The sequence below is a fragment of the Cyprinodon tularosa genome, unplaced genomic scaffold (genome assembly GCF_016077235.1).
Source record: "Cyprinodon tularosa strain WSP-4 unplaced genomic scaffold, ASM1607723v1 ctg459, whole genome shotgun sequence".
Classification (NCBI taxonomy): domain Eukaryota; kingdom Metazoa; phylum Chordata; class Actinopteri; order Cyprinodontiformes; family Cyprinodontidae; genus Cyprinodon; species Cyprinodon tularosa.
In genome coordinates, this window is record NW_024039184.1 from 180,035 (window position 1) to 194,743 (window position 14,709).

At 41.4% G+C, this 14,709-nt stretch overlaps 1 protein-coding gene across 1 annotated transcript in view; it reads right to left on the reverse strand.

Moving 5' to 3' along the window:
• The window catches only part of strn3 (striatin, calmodulin binding protein 3), a 43,317-nt gene extending 38,997 nt beyond the window's left edge, over nt 1–4,320 (reverse strand). The window contains exon 1 of the mRNA XM_038300879.1: nt 3,806–4,320. Within this exon, the coding sequence (XP_038156807.1) occupies nt 3,806–4,066 (261 nt within the window). The 5' untranslated portion in view covers nt 4,067–4,320. The remainder of the gene's footprint in view (nt 1–3,805) is intronic.
• Between the last annotated feature and the right edge of the window lie 10,389 nt (nt 4,321–14,709).

Sequence of the window (14,709 nt, forward strand, 5' to 3'; positions counted from 1 at the left end):
CGATGCCACCAGAACCAGCACCGATGCCACCAAAACCAGCACTGATGCCACCAGAACCAGCACCGATGCCACCAAAACCAGCACTGATGCCACCAGAACCAGCACCGATGCCACCAGAACCAACACCGATTCCACCAAAACCAGCACCGATGCCACCAGAACCAGCACCGATGCCACCAGAACCAACACCGATGCCAACAAAACCAGCACCGATGCCACCAGAACCAACACCGATGCCACCAAAACCAGCACCGATGCCACCAGAACCAGCACCGATGCCACCAGAACCAACACCGATTCCACCAAAACCAGCACCGATGCCACCAGAACCAGCACCGATGCCACCAGAACCACCGCCGATGCCACCAGAACCAACGCCGATGCCACCAGAACCAACGCAGAGGCCACCACAACCAACGCCGATAAAACCAGAACCAACACCGATGACACCAAAACCAGTGCAGATGGCACAAAAACCAGCACCGATGCCACCAGAACCACCACCGACGCCACCAGAACTACCATCAATGCCACCATCAACTCATTGACTCTTCAGCAATCCCTCACACTAAGCATGCTTGTAGCAACAGTGGAGAGGAAAAACTCCCTTTGAACAGGAAGGAACCTCCAGCAGAACCAGGAGGTGAAATCCAGCTCCAGACAAGCTTTGAATGTTGTGATGTCATCAGTGCGCTTCTGTTCCAATTGACCGAGATTTATCCTGCGTGCTCCCATTCTCCCTTAGTCCATACGTTCCTGGGTTCTCGTCAAGAACGGACTTGGCAAGAACACGAGTCCGTACTCATGTTCTTGTGAATTGAGGCCTGCAAGAATGTGACAGAGAAGTCAGGCTTGTAGCTACATCTCTATCATGCATCCAGCCAACGCTAAGGCCCATTAGAGAATTTGTTTTATGCAAAATCCTGAACCGTAGAGATCCCTGCAATGAAGGACACAAACACAAAAACTCACTAACATTCCACTGATAAGAACACTGAGACAATACCACTAGGTTCCAGTGTTTGTTTCCTCATGATGATCAGATTTGTTTGGGAGGCGACTAAACACAGGCAATACCTTTAACACAATATGTTGTGGAAATGATGGTGATAAAGTAAGTATAAAACTAGGGCTGAAACAATCGTATTAATCATGATGAATCGATTATTGAAATAATCAACTACTTTAGTAATCGATTAATCGTTAACTGGAGTATAGAGATTGTAAAACATGCCTTTAGCTGACAGAGCAACCAACTTAAAGCAGGAATTATACCAAAATTGTAATGTATATATATATATATATATATATATATACATATATATATATATATATATACACATACATTTTGCGTTTACGAGAAATATAACTTCTTCGTCTGTCAATCTGCTCTATCCGGAATTCCTCAAGTGGAAACGTTTTAGTTTCACCTGGTTACCTGGTCACAAAAAGTCTTCTTTCACGAACCTTTGGCTATCTGATTATTAATCGAAAAAAATTATCGATAGATTCATCGATTTGATAAATAAGTGTTAGTTGCAGCCCTGTATTAAACCCATTCACCTTGTTGGCTTAAAATATATCCCTGCGGACAGACTGTGCTCCATGAAAACAAAAACTGCTCTAAACTTAAAAAAAAAAGACAAGAAGTAGTTTAAAAGTATTGCGGAGGATTGCCGCGCATTTTTTTAAAGACCCGCCCTCTCCACTTGAATAAATGCATGTGCGAGAGCATGCACGAGCCCATTTCTCCTCATGCACGCTCTGTTTAAAAGTTTGTGTTCTCATAGCTCATCCAAGCTTACTGTGTCTGACTGTCCGCCCTAACCCCTAAATCCCCACATCATTATATAGAGCGGGGACTATATGGTGAACTTTATATTGAACTTAGTTAGCTGAACGTTTAGACAGATGATTACAGCTTTTTGCTCCCCGTTGGTCACATAACTCCTCCTCCTTTGTTATTAGCCACCGCTGTCGGGTAGTGACCGTCACTACCTGATCTGTCCTGGAAGCACGATCCCTCCTGCACATGCTCCAACAGAATATCTTCAGGGTAGGCAATACTCTGTTTTTCTTACTTTTTTTAATTATTCTGTTTTTTTCCGACCGGATTTCCTTTAAAGAATTTTTTTTATTTGCATAAATATTGCATATTCTAAAAACAAAATAGGGCAATACATTAAAAAAACCACTTAATTAGCCTTTGGAACGTTACTGTGACTGCTCTGTGCATGTCCTATGATGGCGTCACGCAATACAATGGAGACAATGTAAAACGTATTACTTCCAGAAAAGTCTTCAATATTTTCTATAGAATGTAGTTTAGCATTCTGTAATGTTTTAAGTATATAAAGAAGTTTTTTCAGGACCGTTATTACATAAGTTTTTGGTGATCCGGATCTTATTATTCTGTTAGCGCACAGGAAGGATCGGGTAGTGACAGCGACAGAAGGCCGCTGTGACAGCAAATCCCATAATGCTTTGCGAGGATAACTCTCTGTGCAAAGCATTCTGGGATACATCTGCCTCTTCTGAGGCCTTTCTCTTCTTCTCATACTCTTCATAGACACTTTTTCTCTTCCGACCCTCGTCCATTTTTAAAGAAAAGGTGAGCTTCAATGACTGTCGGAAACCGTAGCTCACCACAGATATATGCCTGAAAGTGTGCAGAAAAAGATGGCTAACGGGACGAGCATGTAGGACGGCCTTACGTAAACATCGCCAGAATGATTGACAGTTAGAATGACCAATAATTGAGATGATCCACCTGGAAATAAAAGATCCTCCCCTATAGCTTCAACTTCACTGCTAGAAAGGACAAAAAGGTTGCATTTAGACATTTTGCTTTCCCCCCCCAGTGTTTTATTGTCCTTACACGGTTACAAGTACAGAGCAACTAAATTCCCTCTCTGCCTTTAACCCATTCCCTTGGGGAGCAGTGGGCTGCCATTGTGCGCCGCCTGGGGAGCAGTGTGGGGTTAAGGGTGTTTGCTGAGGGAGCCAGAGTGGCAGTCTGTGGGAGTGGGTTTAAAACTCACATCCTCAGGATTCCAATGCCCTATGCCCTAACCACCAGGCCGCCACTCCCCCAGCGGTGACAGAGATAAAGTAATAAAAGATGGTCTCCTTGAAGCAACAGTGGAAAAACTGACCAGAGAGTAAAAACAACAATCCTGATCACAACATTCCCACCACCTTCGGTTATAGTTTATAGTTAATGGGATGAACTCAACACTATTTGGAAAAATCTTCCTGGATGGGAAGAGAAACGTCTTCAAACTTGGAAACAAAGTCCAGTGGATTGTTTTTGAACTTTTTTGGCATGACTCTGACCTGATGACCGAGAATCTTCAGCAGCAAATTTCCAACCAGGGTTTGTGGATCCTGTACTTAAACTGATCTGCTTACAGCTATAATCCCAGCACCTGCAGACTGACCTACTGACAGTAGCTCTGTTTTCACCTGTGGGGATGTTTGCATCCTGCAGGTCATCTCACCTTCCTTTCTCATGTGCTGAATTTATAATTGGTGAACAGAGAAGGACTCCCTAGATCCATCTTTGACTTTATTCCAACTATTTATTTTAGTCTGACTCTGAACTAACAGCTAATGAGATCCGATCTATAAAGGAATCAGCTGCAGCAGGACAATAAATAGCTAAACTCCTCTATGGAGGAGATGTGTTGCTAAAGCTCATCCATTCAAACTGGATGTTTCCTAAATGCACCGTTAGCTGCTCCCGGTGTGAGTGGGAACCACAGCAGAACCAGGAGGCTAGCCGGGGAAGAGCTAAGAGGCTAACCTGGAGCTCGGCCCTCTCCACTTCCCAGTGTGCCCTCTCGATCTCGAACCGGGCCCACTCGTGTTGGATGTAGTGCAGGATCCCGGGAATAGTGTACTGCTGATGAGGCCGAGGCAGGTCTTCGTTCTGCTGCGGGACCATGACCGCTCCGATAGGGGGACCGCCGCTGCTGCTGCCGCTGCTCCCCTGCTGGTGCTGCAGCGGTAAAGGCGACTGTCTCGAGGCGGCCGCTCCTCCTCCTCCTCCGGAGTGTTCCTCCATGTTTTAATGTTTTTGTTTGGAATTAGTGTTTGGAAATCGGTTAGTATTCAACCAAGAGAACGAGAGGAGTCTGCCGGGGGGTCTGCTGCGGTGTCACCGCGGAGGTGCTTGAGGCTGGCTGCCCCTCAGCGTGTCGGGGAGTCCAGCTGGGTGTAAATGCGGTGTTTACGTGTAGCTCTAACCGGTCGCCATCTCTGTTCTCCTGAAGAAGCGGCCGCGCTGCATGACGGTACATCCACCGGGATTCTCCTCTTCGGCTGAGATTTTTCCTGCTGGTTGGCAACAAAGGAGCAGGGTTAACAGCGCCCCCTGCTGGTGTGGTATGCAGATTTTATTTTTTTCCCCCTACGATATTATTATTATTATTATTATTATTATTATTATTATTATTATTATTATTGTTGTTGTTGTTGTTGTTGTTGTTGTTGATTATGTTGTTGTTATTGTTGTGGTTGTTATTATTATAATTGTTGTTGTTCTTGTTCTTGATGTTATTGTTGTTGTTATTATTGTTGTGGTTGTTGTTGTTATTATTATTATTATTATTGTTGTTGTTGTTATTATTGTTGTGGTTGTTATTATTATCATTATTATTGTTATTATTGTTGTGGTTGTTATTATTATCATTATTGTTATTATTATTGTTATTATTATCATCATATGGTTATAATTTGCCGGCCCAGGTTGCTTCTATGTTGTATTTATGGATGATCTGACGTTGACTAAATTAGGCTGAGGTCCTTTGCAGCGAGCAGCCCCCTGCTTCAAACCTTCTATGACTCTGTGGTGGCATCAGCCCTCCTCTACGTTGTTGTCTGGGCCCCTGGCAGCGCAGAGCGGGACAGAAAGAGACTGAACAAACTGGTGAGAAAGGCTGTTTCTGTCCTCGGCTGCACTCTGGACTCAGTGGAGGAAGTGGCTGAGAGGAGGGTGCTGTCCAAGCTTCCATCCATCATTGGCAAGACCTTCCACCCTCTGCAGCAGACTGTAAAGGAGCTGAGCAGCTACAATGCCACACTACAACAGCAATGACTTGTGAAATGTATAATGTGCAATTACTATTTGATACCCTGCGTAATAACTATATAGTATATAAATATACATCTATATAAATACCCATGTAAACACTCTGTGCAATAACCCTGTATAAAAAAGCTACTTTGGCACATTCATTTTCTTTGACTGTTTGAGCTGATGAAACGAGTAAATTTCTCCCCTGTGAGATAAGAAGTCAGCCAATCAATCAAAAGGTAAGTATGCATACAGCTCTTGTTCAAGTCAGGAGACTGACCAAAGTGCTTTACACCTCATTCAGCCATTCACTCATTCACACAACTGATAGTGGCAAGCTACATTGTAGCCACAATCAGGGGGGGGTTACCATTTGCTGCACATGTTCAGAAAGGTCCAAACAGACAGCAGCAAACCATTTGAAAACAAACGATGCTAAGAGAAGTGTTGCCAACTTAGCACTTTAGTCGCTATATTTAGTGACTCTTCAGACCCCTCTAGCACTTTGATTTAAAAAAGCACACATTTAAATTGATACCAAAGCAACAAACAATAAATGTTTGAAAATAAAACAAATTTGTGTGTTTTCTGGACCTTTCTATTTCTATGTCTGCTTCTGTCTCCTTGAACCCCAGTCAGCCTCAGCAGATGGCCGCTCACACTGAGCCTGGTTCTGCTGTAGGTTTCTTCCTGTTAAAAGGGAGTTTTTTTTTCTTTCCTCTGTCGCTACAATCATGCTTAGTGTGAGGGATTGCTGAAGAGTCAATGAGTCGATGCAATCAGCTGGTTTTCCTTGGATAGAAAAGTTTGAAGCAATCTGACTGGATGATCTGGTGAACTGTAAAGTGACCTGAGATGATATATTTTGTGAATTGGTGCTATAAATGAACTGGATTGAATAAATGCTTTTTTACATTTAGATCTATGATGAATGTTTGATGGGGCCCCATCAAACATGGGCCCCATACATGGTAACTCTGTTTGGTATGGTTAATACAACTATTCCATATTTGTGCACATTAATTGTGTTTTGATCAAAAAAATTCTTTGGCTAAAGTTTCATATTAAGTGTGTCAGGCCACTGCCCACCCGCACCCGCCCGTTTTTGTACCATGTTTTTCTTCTCCCACACTGTTTACATTTGATCACTGCTGCACTTTATGGAATGGAAATGTTCATTTACTGTCTGAAAAACTGCACTAAACAAAATTTCAAATTTTGTTTTATCTACACTGTGTATACAAAATGACAATAAAATGTGTCTAAGTCTAAGTCAGAGCAGAACAGCCTGAAACTTAAAAAAAAAAAAAAAAGTCATTATGGTGGAAGTGATTACACACTTAATTACCAACTACATAGTCTGGTGAAGGTTGCAAATGATATTCTCCTGGCCTCAGATAATGGATTTGTATCTGTGCTCGTCCTGTTGGATCTCAGTGCTGCATTTGATCCAGTTGATCATAATATTCTATTAGAAAGACTTGAATGTTTTGTTGGAATTAAAGGAACAGAACTAGACTGGTTTAAATCTTATCTATCTGATCGATTTCAGTTTGTTCACGTTAAAGATAAATCTTCCTCATGCTCAAAGGTTACCTGTGGAGTACCACAGGGATCAGTGCTAGGACCAATTCTCTTTACTATATACATGCTCCCAATCAGTAGAGTTATTAGACAGCATGGGATTAATTTTCACTGTTATGCTGACGATACCCAGCTATATCTGTCTATAATCCAGATGAAGCTAACCCATTACATAGATTACAGGCATGTCTGAAGACATAAAAACCTGGATGACTCTTAACTTTCTCCTTCTGAATGCAGACAAAAAAGGAAGTTATAGTCTTTGCAGTCTTTGAAAAAGAAGTTGATTAGCCAGTCACTTCATTTGGATGGGATTAAAGGGATTTTAGATAATAAAGGAAAAGATGTTGTTGTTGTTTTTGATCAGGACCTGTCATTTAAATCCCATATCAACGAGATTTCTAGAATTTCCTTCTTTCATCTGAGGAATATTGAAAAAATAAAAAATCTCCTGTCCAGGGGTGATGCTGAGAAACTAGTCCATGCATTTGTTACTTCAAGGCTGGACTATTGTGATTCTTTACTATCAGGAAGTCCACAAACTGAAGTTAAAAGCCTTCAACTGATCCAGAATGCTAAATATAAGCTTTATCAAAAAGGAAAGTTTTAAGCCTATCCTTGAAAGTAGACAGGGTGTCTGCCTCACAGACTAAAACTGGTAGTTGGTTCCACAGGAGAGGAGCCTGATAACTAAAAGATCTGCCTCCCATTCTACTTTTAGAAATTCTAGGAACCACTAGTAAACCTGCAGATTGAGAGCGAAGTGCTCTGTTAGGAACATAAGGAACAATCAGATCTCTGATATAAGATGGAGCTTGGCCATTTAAGGCTTTATAGGTGAGAAGGAGGATTTTAAATTCTATTCTGGATTTAACAGGAAGCCAATGAAGAGAAGCCAGGATAGGAGAGATGTGATCTCTCTTTTTCATTTTCATCAGAACTCTGGCTGCAGCATTTTGGATCAGCTGAAGGCTTTTAACCACAGTTTGTGAACTGTAAGAAGTATAAATGCAACAAAGATAAAGATATCGACTAAATATAGGTTCCCTCTGTGTGAAGATCTTTTATTTATATCTATTATCTTTATATCTATTATCTTTACATATTGGATTAGACTGGATGCCCTCTGGACTCAGTGCAGGAGGTTGGAAACAGACGGATCCTGACTAAACAAACATCTCTGTTGGATAATGTATCCCACCCCATGCATGAAGCTGGTGCTGAACTGGACAGCTCCTTCAGTGACAGACTGCTGCACCCTGAATGCACCAGGGAGCGTTATCACAGATCCTTCCTCCCAGCAACTAGAAGACCCTAGAACAGGCATCCCCAAAGTCAGTCCTGGAGGGCCGCTGTCCTGCAGGCTTTAGAGATTTCCCTGCTTTAGCACAGCTGATTATGACGATTGCAGTTCAGCAAAAGCCGGTTAATCAACTATCAATGAAAATCAGCTTTGCTGGAGCAGGGAAACCTCTAAAACCTGCAGGACAACGGCCCTCGTGGAACAACCTTGGGGATGCCTGCTCTAGAACCACCACTGCTCACAACAACCTCAATAAATTGTTACATTCATGCTTATTTTGCACAGTTTCTACCTTAGTCAGTTAAATAACATGTTACTGTAATTTTTGCACATCTCTGATGTTGCTGCTATTTTAAAATATCCATTACTAAAAAATCTCCATAGCTGTGTATTGGTTATTGTTGGATTAATTGTACAAGTTATTCTACTTTAATCATATTATACTTATACATTCATATTTACACATTTGCATATTCCTGTATACTTGTATTACACAAAGTGTTGAAATGTTTCACTTGCTGTCTTTCTAATGCTTGTTATTAGTGTGTGCAGGAAGCAAGGTCAGGAGAATGGAGGATTGCACGTACTGGCACCGGATGGGGAGTGAAGCACTCCTTATCTCATGATATTGTATGATGTGATGCAGAACTTCTGGTACCGACTGGGTTTCAACCCCTCCCTTTAGCAGTCGGAACCAACATTGTAGCCAGGGCGTTTCCTTTAATAAAGGCTTGGAGGGCAGAGCTGTTTCAGAGTGGTTTGGAGAATTGTAACTGAACAGTCTCTGATCACTCTCCTTGCAAGTAAATCATACTAAAATTCTCTGTGTCTTTATTTTTACAGGTTACTGCATAAAATGTTTGGTGTTTAAACCTAACATTAATTGGTCCTTCGAGCCGGATTGCAAGATACCCGACGACCCCCAGCAGGTGAGTGAGATCCAGATAAGCCTGCGGCCGCAGCAGAGAGGCCCTTTACGGGACTGGTCTCTCCCTTACAGGCTGGGGTCCGACGGTTGAAGCATTTCGAGGACGCAGAGAATTGTGAGTAGTTTTTCTTTTAATAAGGAGTGAGTGAATTATTGGAAGAAAAATATATAAAAATATAAAAAATTTATAAAAATATAATAATATAAAAAAAAAAAAAAGAAGTGAAGGGCGTGGGGTCACGAGATTCACCTTTTGTACTAAAACCCTGACAATTCTAGACTCTATCAGGTAAAACAGAAATTTTAAAACAGTTAAAGTCCGCGGGAGGGCAGGCTCCCCTAGTTTGTAAGGGCAGGCTCCCTGAGTTGTAAACTAGTTAAATTCTGCATAGGATAGCGGCGTCCTCTGTGTTTAAAATAAAGTAAAAGTTAACTGCGCAGTGTGTATGTGAGTGTGTGTGTGTGAAAGGAAATATAGATATCACTAGATATCTGTATTTCATACCAAAAAGACAAGGGTTAAATGGTGAGCTTTTGTGGATGTTTGTAGACAAGAAAACTCCACCTGTAAAGGTTGAAGTGAGTTTTACCACAAAAAGTAGTTGATCACCATCTTGTCTGAAGCCCCAGTGTTTAGAACACGACAGGTGTTGAAAACCGACTGGGCCCAAATTTAGTTCAAAATGGGAAAAGGGCAAAGTAAAGAAAAACAGAAGTTATTAGAGAAACTCCAGTGCAAAGATTGGAAAGCAGTCGAAAATGATGACCCATTAGCGGTAGAGCCATTGTGTCACTGGATAAAAAACTACGGTTTTAATGGCAAATTGAGCACCACGAACATAAAAGATTTGCAACAAAAAATACAAACAAAAAGCAAAAATAAAGACACTTTGATGGCAATAGAAGGTTACATGCAAACCATGGTCTGGATGAAATTGGCAGGTCAGAGAGAAGAGGGAGAGACAAAGAAAAGAGAAAGAAGAGGAAGAAAGGGAAAGTGAAGAAAGAAAAAAGGAAAAGGAAAGATCAGTTATGTTTCATAGAAAGGAGGATGATGAGTACGCAGGGCCTTATTCTAACCTGATACATCAAATACACAATCTCCCATCTATGGGAGATGTTGTTGCTGCAGGCGATCCCTCAGCTCCCCCGCCCACGGGGGATCCTCCACGATATACTCCCCCACAGCATTTACTCCCTCCAGAAGGATCATTGAACACAGCCCCTCCTCAAGCAGCTTCTCCACAAGCTGATACCTCCCAGGGATATATTACTAGGTCCAAAGGTTCTGTAGGGGATTGGTCAAAAACTTTAGCGACAACATTTAATGACATTCTGTCTCCACAGGCACCCCGAGTGATGCCTGTGAACCTGGAAGGTGAAGGAGCAGTCCTCACGCTTCCTTTAATAGAATTACCAAACCCCTTAGCAGGCCAGGTTGAGGGGAATGCCCAACAACCAGCCACAGTAATGGTATACAGAACCTGGACACAGGAAGATGTTAGAAAAGCAGTAGAAGGAATTCCCCCTCCAAAGGAGGATGTGGAAGAATGCATAATTCAAATGGAGAATCTGAGAAGATCTTACCATTTGAATGGTGCGGAGGTTCAGCAAGTCTGGATGTGCCAATTAGGATCAGAATGGCACCATGTTAAAGGGGATTTTGTGCCAACTACAAACCAAGAACCCCTTATCCCTTTGCAACCAGACTCCCGAGACTTAAAAACAGCTGTAGAGCATCTGATTAATCGTGTCAGGGCCAGGTATCAGAAGAAAGCAAATTACACAGAAATAGGGAGATGCACACAGAAGCGGGACGAGCCTTTTGATGAATACAGGGTAAGGATGGAAAAGATATTTAGAGCACATAGTGGACTGCTCTTTGATGACAATGATGAGGGGCCATTTAAACAGCAGCTGAAGAATGCACTACACGCAGGGTCATTACCAGAAATCAAAGGATGGGTTGAGCGCCACTACATAAACATGAGTGGTGGAACGCTCCAAACCTATATAAATCACGCCCTGCATGCAGAGAAAGTCATAAAAAGTAAAAAGAATCACAATAAAGAATCCACTGTGTTTTATCAGGAGGAAGAGGACACTGTGTTTTATCAGCAGTCCAGAGGTAGAGGCCAAGGCAGAGGCCGAGGCCGTGTAAGGGAAAGAGGTTTTGGATCACACTCAACTGATAATTCCACAGCGTGTTGGTCATGTGGGAAAGAAGGCCACCTGGCTAGAGATTGTCGAAGCAACCCACAAAATGCAGAAAGCTCAGCATGACTAGATGAGCAACCGTTTTCTATTAGAGAGATAGAGGGTGAAAATATGGATGTCTTAAACCTAGAAGATTTTTTTAAAAGAAATGTTATAGACCAGAAATAGTTCTGATGGTCCAGGGCACTCCTGTTAAATTTTGTGTGATACAGGAGCCTGCAGAACCACAATAAAAGAACCCATACCCTTGCACATACCCATCGTAAAGACAGCAAGCACAAGCAGCTGCACAAGCAGCTTTACAGCAAGACCCAAATGAACTTGGTGCTGCTGCTGCTTCTGCTTCAGCCCCAGTCTTGCCAGCTCCTAAAGTTGAGAATCCACCGGCTTATTCTCCTACGCCCAGCACCTCCACAAGGGTTACCCGTTCTGGGGGACCTGTGGGGGCTTGGTCAAAAGATATGGGGGGAGGCTTAATCTCCCCACAGCCAGCCCCTGAACCCAAACCTGAAACTGAGGTGTTTCCTTTAATTGAGCTGCCAAATCCTTTGGCGGGTCAGGGGCCAGCTGAAAATCAATTTTTTCCTGTCATGATGGTCTATAGGCAGGGGCGGATTTAGGAAATTTGGGGCCCTGGGCATGGATGGGCAGGGGGCCCCCTGACAAGAAAACCTATAAAACAGTCCCATTCTACAGATAGAGAAATGTTAATAGAATAGACATTCATTATTTGTTCTAGGTTTAGTCCCTCTCTTCTTGTCCCTTTTTCCTCTCTATTTTATCAGCCTTCTGATGGCATTTTAGCAAAAGCATTTTTATCAAAAACATAATTAATATGCACAAATAAGGATTAGTTGTATTAACTATACATGTGAATAGCACCCCAACAGTTTTCCTGTGTGACAGTGGTGCATGCAGAACAACTGTTAAACAACAAATTCCAGGTGCTGGCCAAGGACCTGAGACTGTCATAGTCCGATCAGCTCAAGGTCATTTAAAGGCTGTGCAGGAGATCCAGCTTGTGTGGTTGAGAGATCCTGAAGGACTCTCCTGCCGGCTGTCTGTACTGACTTTGCCTGAATGTCCAGTTAACCTCTTAGGCAGGGATGCTCTATGCTTTGCTTAGACAGAGGCTGGGCATCCCATCCCTGGTAGGGACACTATTGGTCTGGTGTCATTGGTGCTATGCATTATGCATGCCTTTCTTTTTTTTGTGCTTGATATGAGCATCAGTACTGATGAGAGGAATTCATTGTTTAAAGAGAAAAGGAGCATTTTGCTACATTAATAAACATTTTTAGGCACTACACTAACTAGATGCTGTTTATCAATGTTGAAGTATCACCGGCTCTGATGAATGTGGAATTAGGACTGTTTTCCACTTTGTAAAATGGTTTTATTTGAACAACTGAGACAGACGGTAAATACAGTACTTTCTTCTGAATATATAGACTTGTGCAGAGTTAAACCCCACTCTTATATTTTTACCTACTATGCTCTGTCTGTATCAAGCAAAATAATACATTCATTAAAATAATAACTTCACTATGAAAGTTGAACATCTGGGCTGTAGTTACTCTGTGTTGCCCATCTCATGTATTTTATCTGTGGCTGAAAACATGAATCATATTAATTGATTATTTGCATATTCGTAAACAAATTTAGTGATTCATCATTAAATGGAGTATAGAGACTCTAAAACATAATATACATGTAAAATCTGGCTTTCCCCGACAGAGTAACCCACTTGGATCAGTAATCATACCAAAACTGTAAAATAAATTTATAAACATTTTGCAAATACGATTATAAAATGTTTTTGTCTGTCAATACTTTCCGTCCGGAGCTCTTCAGGAGGAGATGTTTTGGTTTCACCTGGTTTAATGTCATTAGTAATCTTCTTTACAGAACTTTTGGCTAACCAATTAATCGAAAGAATTAACGATAGACTGATCGATTTACGAAATAATTGTTAGTTGCTGTCCTAATTTCATCGTAACATTGCATTAAACATAACATTTCTTATTAAATACATGTGAAGTGGGGATGACATTCAACGAAACAAACATGTTAATTAGCCAAACTATCTTAAAATCCATGATGGCACCTATATGTGACCAGAACATAAACCAATCCTTCCAAATAAAAAAAAAATTCTTTGAATGAGCTGCTATATTGAGTCATGATTTTACTCATGTCTCAACCGGGGGGATTGTAGGATTGATTGAGCATTGAGCATCATTATATAGCATATGGATTTATATTCTATGCAAAAAAACTTTTGTAAAGCATGTCTAATATGTGCTAAATTTAAGACCTAAAAAAGGTGGTTTCCCTAAACCTATTTATCCTTTCAATTCTGTTTGGTTATAATAGATTTGTTTTCTAAATGGATTGCAAGAAAGTGATAGTTAGATCAGATGAGTAATAAGTAAAATCACCTTCTTAATTATTCTCTGGAACCTTATCGTACTGCTTAGCACTCTAGTAATTCTACTGTGGTACTTGTTATAGAATACACATTTGGTCTCCTTCACCGACCTTCAGAGGAAGTCCATCGTACAAAGGGGGTTGTATTTTTAGTATACAACCATCTCAAACTGGTGAAGGTTCAACAACTCTGCCGAGAGGTCATAGGAAGTAGACCATTGTGTAAAAAGATTATCCATAGAACACTTTTTGAAGTTTGAACCTAGATGATGTTGCGATTATTCATATTAGTTTTGTTTTTAGCTCTCACTCAGGGCAAGGATTCTTGTTGCCCTCATGATCCAGCTATTTGTAAAAGGTACGTCTATCTCTGCTATAACTCTACTAGAGTAATCAGTTTGGTGACTATTCTTTTTCAAACATTCTCGCAAAGATTTAAACATGACCCAGGAAATTGGCACGGTTATGATTTCTACCTATTTCCTCACGTAGTTCAAAGAACTTATAATGGTTGGGGAGACGTATTTAGAACCACTGGACAGTGGAAAAGGGATTGTATGGATGGACACCTTTAGCTAAGAAATGGATGAGTAGAATATCAGGGTTCACTGTTAACCATGCCTCCAAAGTTTTCACTATGATGATAAACTCCACAGCAGAACCCCTTGAGAAGGAAGGCTGTTCTTCCTCATTTCTATGTGCACGGTCTAGTGGAACCAATCCATGTTGGCCTTTGTATTTGTGCCCCATAAATATTACACAAGAAGGAGATGAGATACAAGGGATTCTTACTTCTGCCCAAGGTGAACAGATCAAAATTCAAAATATTAATGGTCCGCTTAAAACAGATGAATTGTTTCAAGTCATCACTGGAATCTCTGGGCAAACAAACAACTGGCTTTTAATGGCAGAACAAGCAGCTAAAACAGTGTCTAATGATTGTCTTGTGTGTATGGGAGCCAGACCGCTGTTACGTGTGGTTCCTGCTACCATAACTCCTCAATGTCTTCTAAATATAATGAATTATACGGTCCCATCTGATAATTGCACCTATTGGGATAACATCTATCCCCTGACCACAACTGAGAAAAAGAAACCAATCTTTTTGAAAAAAGTAGCTGTGGCAAATTTCACCTGTGTAAACAGGACCGGAGCGGTCCAGAAACTAGG